Source organism: Tamandua tetradactyla, chromosome X (genome assembly GCF_023851605.1).
Source record: "Tamandua tetradactyla isolate mTamTet1 chromosome X, mTamTet1.pri, whole genome shotgun sequence".
NCBI classification, from domain to species: Eukaryota; Metazoa; Chordata; class Mammalia; order Pilosa; family Myrmecophagidae; genus Tamandua; species Tamandua tetradactyla.
In genome coordinates, this window is record NC_135353.1 from 64,688,562 (window position 1) to 64,697,815 (window position 9,254).

The 9,254-nt window shown below is 33.6% G+C and overlaps 1 protein-coding gene across 1 annotated transcript in view; it reads left to right on the forward strand.

Moving 5' to 3' along the window:
• The window catches only part of NUP62CL (nucleoporin 62 C-terminal like), a 128,681-nt gene extending 119,631 nt beyond the window's left edge, over positions 1-9,050 (forward strand). Inside the window, 1 exon segment of the mRNA XM_077145817.1 lies at positions 8,134-9,050. Coding sequence (XP_077001932.1) covers positions 8,134-8,228 — 95 coding nt within the window. The 3' untranslated portion in view covers positions 8,229-9,050.
• Positions 9,051-9,254: the final 204 nt, after the last annotated feature.

A 9,254-nucleotide genomic window follows, 5' to 3' on the forward strand; every position in this document is an offset into this window, starting at 1 on the left:
GACAAGAATTTAGATTATTGATTTGAGAACTCTCCTTGTTTCGAATAATGTTCTTATTTAAGACCTTTCTGATCATTAGCAATTTTTTAACCTCAGTTGTCATCTCTAATGATCAGTTACACCTGTGGTTCTTTTATTATCCATTACAAAGTTCCACTTTAAGAAGAAGTCCCCTCTTCCGTTTGCTGATTTTGTGAAATTGGTGTTAATCTTTAGCTTTTTGGTAGAACTATAAAATAGTAAAAACAATCTTGACAAAGAAGAAACAATCGCAGCCTGGAGATTTCTTTTTTTTGAGAGCTTTTAAATTGCAAATACAATTTTTTAAATGATTCTAGGACTCTTCAGGTTATCTATTTTATCTTGGGTGAGTTTTCATGGTTTCTGATTTTCTAGAAATTGGTCCATTTCTTCTAAGTTGTTGAATTCATAAGCATGAAATTGTTTATAGAATTCCCTTTTTATCCTTTTTATGGCTGCAAGATCTGTACTGATGCACCTTATTTCAATTCTGATATTGGTGACTTGTGTCTTTTTTTTCTTTTTGTCTATCTTGCTAGCAGTTTAAAACTACTTATTAGGGGGTACAAGGGTAGTTCAATGGTAGAATTCTTACCTGCCATGCAGGAGACCTAGCCTGTACACTTGCCCCCCCCCCAAAAAAAAAAATTCAGCAAATGGTGCTGCAATAACAAAATAGACACATGGAAAAAGAATAAAATGTGACCCCAACTATACAGCATACAAAAAAACCTACTTAATTTTTCAATGATCCAACTTTCTACATCATTGATTTTCTTTATGGTGTTCCTGTTTTCAATTTCATTGAGAGCTACTGTTTATTATTTCCTACCTTCTGCTTACTTTGGATTTATTTTCTCTTCTTTTTCTAATTTCTTAAGGCAGGAATTTAGATTATTGATTTGAGAGCTCTCCTTGTTTCAAGTAATGTTCTCATTTAAGACCTTTCTGATCATTAGCAATTTTTTAACCTCAGTTGTCATCTGTAATGATCAGTTACACCAGTGGTTCTTTTATTATCCATTATAAAGCTCTACTTTAACAAATATCTCCACAAAGATACCCTAAAGGCAACTAATCTCATTATCTTCATTCTCTCCTGGGCCTCCCAGAGCTATAGCTTTCTCCTTTTCTTTCTTTCTACTAACAATTACTACTATTTATTCAGGGATCTAATGCAGCCTTTTTCTTTTTCTTCATAAATAAATGATTGTACATTTAAATAGTTCTTGAATCTTTTCCTTTAAGTCCATTCCCACTGCCACTGTACTATTTCAGGCTTTATTCATGTCTGACTTTTGAAAGTAAATTAGTTTTATAAGGTTTATGAAAAACATCAGCCTCTCCACAGGAACTTTCACTTATTTGTGCTTTTGTTGTTGTTTTGTTTTGCTGTTTATTTCCATTACCTCTAAATACCATTCATAATGTCACTTCTTCGCTTTTCTGTTTTCTGCTTTTTTACTGAGTTTACAAAATGGGAGGCAAGGATTTTTCTTTTTCATACCATCATCATCATATATATAATGCAATCACACTCCCCTTCTTGTCCCAGTATAATTATGTAATTATATCTTAATTTTTGCATAGATCAATATTTCATATTTGAATTATTATTACATAAATGTTATTCACAGCCTGGCCATATAAATTAATATTATTCTTTCTTTTACATGCTTTTTTTTCCCCCTCTGAAAACATCTTTATTTTACTGTCGTATTTAATTGATAATGTTGGATATTGAATTCTGTCTTGGAAATAATTTTCCCTTCAAATTTTGAAGACATTCCATTGTTTCCAACTTTGAGAGCCATTCTGATTTCTGAACCTTTGTGTGACCTTTTCAATTTCATGTTTTATTTTTTTCTGTGTAAGATTTTAGGATTTTCTTCCCAAAAATACTGAAATTTCAGATGATGTACTTTGGTGTAGGTCTCTTTCATTTATTGAGCTGAATATTTGGTGAGTCCTTTCACCCTAGAAACTTATGTTTTCAGCTCTGGGAAATTTTCTTGAATTAAGTTTGTGCCATGTTCTTCTCTAAGTTTTTCTGTATTCTTTGTGGAAATCCTGGTTAATTTCTTCTGCCTAGAGTACCCCACCTCATCATTGTCTGCTTGGTAGCTGCTCCCATGTCAAGACCTAATTTAATTTCGGGTGTATATGTGACACCTGAGACTCAGAGTCAGAGCTATGAAGCAATGAAAGTCAGCAGTACCCCATACTGGAACTGTTTAAAAAGTTGAAAAAGTGATCAGACATCGAGTAGAGATATGGATGAAGCTGATCTGGATAGGACTGAGGAATATCAGAAGACTGGGTAAAGGACAATATCATCCACTTTTAAAACTCAACTTCTGTGTGAGACTAGAGGGAGAAATGTTTATTTGGTGCAAAATTTATATTTTGGCTAGTGCATTTCCTAATTTAACTTGTATAGTCAGTTTAGTGAAATGCCATAAGTACATGGAGTCTTGAATAGGGTATGAGATTTTGTTTGTTTGTCCAGGTTAGTGTGATATGCCGAGAAATCCCAGAGTGATTTGGGCAGGGAATAAAGAAGTATTTGCAAAGTCCCCTTGGGAGAATGGGGAGAAAGGAAGAAATATTCATTTCCCCATGTGGAGAATTTCTGATATTCTCACAAGCAATGGAGACAAGCAAATCAAGAGGTTGAACCCTCAATCTTGGTGTTCATACCTATGAAACTTATTCCTGCAAAGGATAGGCTAAGCCTACTTAAAATTATGCCTAAAAGTCACCCCTAGAGAACCTCTTTTGTTGCTCAGATGTGGCCTCTGTCTCTAAGCCAACTCAACAGGTGAACTCACTGCCCTCCCCTGCTACGTGGGACATGACTCCCAGGGGTGTAAATCTCCCTGGCAATGCAGGACAGAAAGCCTGAGATGAGCCCGGACCCAGCATCAAAAGATTAAGAAAGACTTCTTGACCAAAAATGGGAGGAGAGAAATGAGACAAAATAAAGTTTCAGTGACTGAGAGATTTCAGAGTCAGGAGTTTATTCTTATGCATTATATAGCTATCCCTTTTAGTTTATGGTGTATTGGAGTGGCTAAAGGGAAGTACCTGAAACTGTTGAGCTGTGTTTCAGTAGCCTAGATTCTTGAAGATGATTGTGTAAAAGATACAATGTTTACAATGTAACTGTGTGATTGTGAAAACCTCATGTCCAGGGTATAACAGATAAGTAAAAAATATGGATAAAAAATAAATAAATAATAGGGGGGACAAAGGGTAAAATAAATTGGGTAGATGGAAACACTAGTGGTCAATGAAAGGAAGGGGTAAGATGTATGGTTTATATATGAATTTTTTCTTTTCTCTTTTTGTTTCTTTTTCTGGAGTGATGCAAATGTTCTAAAAAATGATCATGGTAATGAATACACAACTATGTGATGATATTGTCAGCCATTGATTGTACACCACATATAAAATGTATGTATGTGAAGATTTCTTAATTAAAAAAAGAAAAATAAAAGATCTATTTCAGAGCCATCTCTTCTATGAAGCTTTCCTTAACTGACCATTTTAATAGAGTTTGTTATCCCCTTCTTGGTATCCATACTGTGTTCTACACACTGTATTCAAGCATTTATGATATAATATTGCAGTTATTTATTTACAGGTTTGTCTACTTGACTGGAATTTGAAATCCTTGGTGATAGAGATTATGTGTTAAATTATTTCTGTCTACAGAATTTCGCAATGCCTGGCATGAACTTGAGGTTCAATATACAGTCTTAACTTACTTGTCCCTGCCACTTAATTTACACAGAACTCTATATTCAGCTTTTTCATGCAGATACAAAGCTGACATAGAGGAGTACATGAACATTTTTCCATGTCATCAAATATTGTACATTTTAACGGTTGTTAAATATTCCAGTATATGGATATTCCATAGTTTAATTAAGATCCCATTTGTTAGGTACTGGTTGATGTCTCCAACTTTTTGTTATTTTAAATGTAAATGCTGCAGTGAACATGGATGTAGCTAAACTTTAGATTACATCTCTTGCTATTAGACATAGATAAAGTTCTTAGATGTTAAAATGCTGAATCAAAAATATCTATTTTTAAAACTTTCAATTTGCACCCAGTTCTACTACTATCATCATCATCATTCCCTGCCAGAATTTACGGGTGAAAATGTTTCCTTTGGTTATTAATGAAGTTCAGTTTTAAAAATTATATATTTGTAAACAATTTGTATTTCATTTTATAAATTTCTATGTGGCCTGACTGGTGCCCTCCCCCCCCAAATATATGTCCATGTCCTAACTTCAGAACCTGTCAATGTCACATTATTTGGAAAAAGGGTCTCTGCAGATATACTTAAGTTAAGGATGATATGATATTATCCTGGATTATCTGGGTGGGCCCTAACTCCCAATGGCATGTATCCTTATGAGAGATACAAAGAAGAAGGCAGTGTGAAGTGGATCCAGAGATTTGGACTGATGTGGCCACAAGTCAAGGAATGCTGACGGCCACCAGAAGCTGGAAGAGACAAGAAGCATTCTTCCCTAGAGCCTCCAGAGGTAGTGTAGCCCTGCTGACATCTTGGTTTCAGACTTCTGGTCTCCAGATCTGTGAGAGAATAAATTTGCCTTGTTTTAAGCCACCTGTCTGTGGTAATTTGTTATAGCAGCCTCAGGAAATGAATGTAGTTGCCTATTTTTATTTATTGACCATTTTTCTGCCAGATTATTTTTATCTCTTATACTTTCAGTTGTTTTTCTAGGAGGAAAATAAGAGGTACACTAGCAATGTTTCTGAACTATATGTTTTTTACAATGAATTTAACATTATCTGAGAATATATGTATAACTTAAAGTTTAAAAAATAATTTATATTACAGTAGAAAGCTGTGTTTGGGTTAATGACTACCTAAATCCTTCATTTTCATAACTTTTCATCAAAGCCTTTGACACTTTGCCTGAAATATTTGCAAGCACATTAAGTTAAAGAAAATATCTGGATCCAAAACAGAATAGGGCTGGCTGGAAACTGTTTTACTAGAATCTTTTTTTGGGGGGGTAGGGAATTCATTTTTAAAAATACATTTTAAACACACAGATATAACATCTTAACCAATAGCTGTTTAGCTAAAGCTAAAGAGTTGTGCAACCATAGCACAATCCAGTTTTTGAATATTTCCATTACCCTGGAAATTTTCCTCTTGCCTGTTCCCTCCCCAAGCTCTAGGTAAACACTAATCTAATTATTATTTTTATAGATTTTCCTTTGATGGAGATTTTATGTGAATGGAATCTCATTACATGTGGCCTTTTGTGTCTGGCTTCTTTCCCTTAGTATATCGTTTTCAAAGTTCATCCATGTTATATAACATAACAATATTTCCTTACTTTTTATTGCTGTGTCACATTCCATTGAATTGGACATACCTCATTTTTTTTATCCATTCATCAGGTGATGAACATTTGCTTTTTTAAAGCAGCTTCATTGAGATATAATTCATATACCATAAAATTCAGCCATTTAATGTATCAATTAATTGTTTTTTTAGCATGTTCACAGATATGCACAGCATTCATCACAATTTTAGAACATTTTCTTCACCTCAAAAAGAAACTTGGCTACCACTCCACTTATCCCTACACAACCCTCCCCCAAACCTAAGCAACCATTAGTATTTTCTGTTTTTATAGATTTTCCTGTTCTGGACTTTTATATGAAAAGAATCATAGAATATTTGGTATTTTGTGACTAGCTTATCTCACTTAGCATAATGTTTTAGGGATCATACATGATGTGCAGCCTGTATTGGTACTTCAAGACATTTGATTTTTTCAAATACAGTATTAGCTCTTATGTATAGGTCGATGATCCACCTTGAATTGATGTTTGTGTATGGCTTGAGGTAGCAGTTCAGGTTAATTTGCTTGTGGATTTCCAGTGGTCTCAGCACCATTTCTTAAAAAGACTATACCAGGGTGGGCCACGGTGGCTCAGCAGGTAAGAATGCTTGCCTGCCAAGCCCGAGGACCCGGGTTCGATTCCCAGTGCCTGCCCATGTTAAAAAAAAAAAAAAAAGACTATACCCAACTGAATTACCTTGGCTCCTTTGTCAAAAATGAATTGATCATATAAATTAAAAGCTTTATTTCTGTTCCATTATATATATATATGTATACTCTTATACCAATACCATACTGTCTTGACTGCTACAGTTTTGAACTAAGTTAAAATTGGTTAATGTTAAGTCACTTAACTTGTTCTTACTTTTCAAGATTGTTTTGTCTGTTCTGGGTCCTCTGCCTGTCCATATAAACTTTAGATTGAGCTTGTCTATTTCTATAAAAATAGCCTGCTGGAATTTTTTTTTTATGCTGTATGGCAGGGTCACATTTCATTATTTTTCTATGTGAGTATCGCATATTACAGCACCATTTGTTGAATTTTTGTTTGTTTGTTTTGCTTGTTTGTTTGATTTTTGGAAAGTGCACAGACCAGAAATTGAACCTGGGTCTCTGCTGGAATTTTAATAGGCATTACATTGAGTCTGTAGATCAACCTGTGGAGAATTTCTGTCTTAACTATATTGAGTCTTCCAATCCATGAACATGGAGTATCTCTCCATTATTTAGATCTTTATTTTCTCTTACCAATGTTTCATAGTTTTCAGTATGCAATCTTATACTACATTTGTTAAATTTCTTCCTAAATGTTTTAATTCTCTTTGATGCCATTGTGAATAAAATTGTTTTCCTGATTTAATTTTCAGACTGTTAGGTACAATTATTTTTTTAATGTCAAATTTGGCATGACATTTTTCCCCCAAGTTTTGACTATTAAAAGAATTTTACTTCTAGTGTAATATGTACTTCAAGAGGCCTGCAAGAACTAATTAGTGACACTTAACATGAAACCAGAACTCTGGGCATGAAATGCCTAGGTTTTTGCCTTCAAAGAATGAAAGTCCTTAGACCTAGGAATTTAATTTGAAGGCATGATCAGATGTTTGTAATAAAGCCCTCATTAATAATGCTGACTTGTGTTTCTCCACATTTTATATATTTTTTATTTTTTATAAATGTGCCCCTTTTGCATTTAATATGTATCAATCAGCAAATTAGTGGATTGTGCTTGTGTTGACACTACTGGCCCCAAGTTAATGGTTTTTGGTAGTGCTCTTTTGTGCTTCTATCACATTTTTTAAAATGTGATTTAGGAATAGAAATTATACCCCATAGTTAGTTATTGCAACATAAAGGAGATTTATTTTGCTCGGATCAACATACTCTCTTTTGCTGACCCTTTAGTAGGCAACAGCCATCATTCAAAGCATTTGTCCTTAAACCATAATCTTGCTGAATACCTATATATTATAAGCTAGGATGAGGTATTATACTTCAAAAACTGAATAACACTTTTCCAATTGGCTAGTGAAAATAAAAGGATGTTGTTTTAAATTTTAGGTTTTGTCCTGTAGAATTTTCTTATGTCTTGGGCACTAGTTACTGCTTATTTTGTGGTGAGCATTACTAGACAATAAAACAAATGAACATTTTTTATTTGTTAAAATATCAGATTATCATGCTTACTTCAACAGCTTGTTTTTACTAGCAGAAAGTAACTATCTTATGTGGTAAATTAGTGGTATTTTGTGGTGCTTTGCCCCTGAGCAAATTTAGGAGCCACCAGTTCAATAAAGAAATCATTTGAAGTGAACAGAAACATGAATACACTCGGTGTACAAATTTGCTCATAGGTAGCTAAGACCCCCCCAAAATCTATACCCTCAGTTTAATGAACACCCAATGGTATTTTCAGGCTATACTGATTAAAAAATAGTTAACACTTCTCTCCAACAAAGTATAATTGTCAAGTAGATTGTTATTTACCTGAAAGTTAGGGAGTACAGAGAAGAATATTCTTGTCTGCTGTTTTTCATGGATTCCAAACAGATAAATGAATGTTTTTATCTTCTATAGTTTCTAAAACTTAAAGCTATTAAAATTGGTATGTAAAATTTTATAAACCATATATTTAAAGGAGAATGTAAGTTATCATGTTCCTGAATGTTTTGACCTCAGATTAATAATTGCATGACTTTTTCCCCTATAGGTTTGCTGCAAAGGAAGGTGGAAGAGGTAACACAGGTTTTTGAGGATCGTCGTCGCAAGGAGCAAGAACGCAATGTCAGAATTGCTTTTGACTAAATGACATCTTCAGCATGTTGTTTTTGGATTATTCATTACCTAAAAGTTCTGAGGATGTTAAGTAGAGTAGTATTTACAGTTCCTATCTAATCTGTGCTTATAATAAAGTGTATGTGGTTTTTATTTTCCATTCAAATAACTGTGCTGTTGAGAATTATACTGTGGTTTGGCTTTTAGTACTAGCAAATCAAAACTATATTAGCCTCTTTGTCTGTATTAGATGTTGACTTGTATGTGTAATCAGCATCTTAATCTCCTCATTCCACATACTACCACGAACACACATTATCCTTCTCACTCCAACTAGATCATGAAGAAATGTTTGCCTAAATGTAAATGCCAACCAGTTGTTAGTGGGTGCCTATTCTCTTCAGTGTATAGTGCTAAATATGATACAGTCTCTCTCCTCAAAGGAATTCACTGTCTAGTTTGGTATATAATTAATGACTATGTATAAAAATAACGTAGACAAAGCAAGAAAGTATGTTATGGATTAATGATCTCATACTATAGAAATTCAGAGAAGGGAAGAAAAGTTAGGGACCTGAATTAGGTTATTTTAAAAAGACTAGGTCCAGGCAATTCAGTTACTTTTAATATATAGATATCCTGGTATTTTATTTGGTTTTAGCATATGATTTATAGTTGTTTGTTTTTGTGTTCTTGGTTGTTTATCTGTTTTTAAAGAAAAAGTCTTATCAGCTTAGAGCAGTCTAGTCTCTTGTGATTCATCTAAGTCGTAAAAATGGTGTGATGTTCTAAAAAATAAAACTATAACTGCAAAATAAACTACTTAAATGTTTTTGAGTGACTAGAATTTAGTTGTCTATAATTCCTGAACTGAATTTCTGTTGTCTTAACTGCACTTGACCATTCTGAGTAGTACACATTACAGGAAAAAATGTCTTTGAAATGAATGTTAACTTATTTTCATTACTTTGTCAGTAGACTAAATGTCAGAAATTACATGACCTCTTTTTTCCTATCCAAACTTGACAAATAAGCAGCTTCTTATCTGGTAAGTTT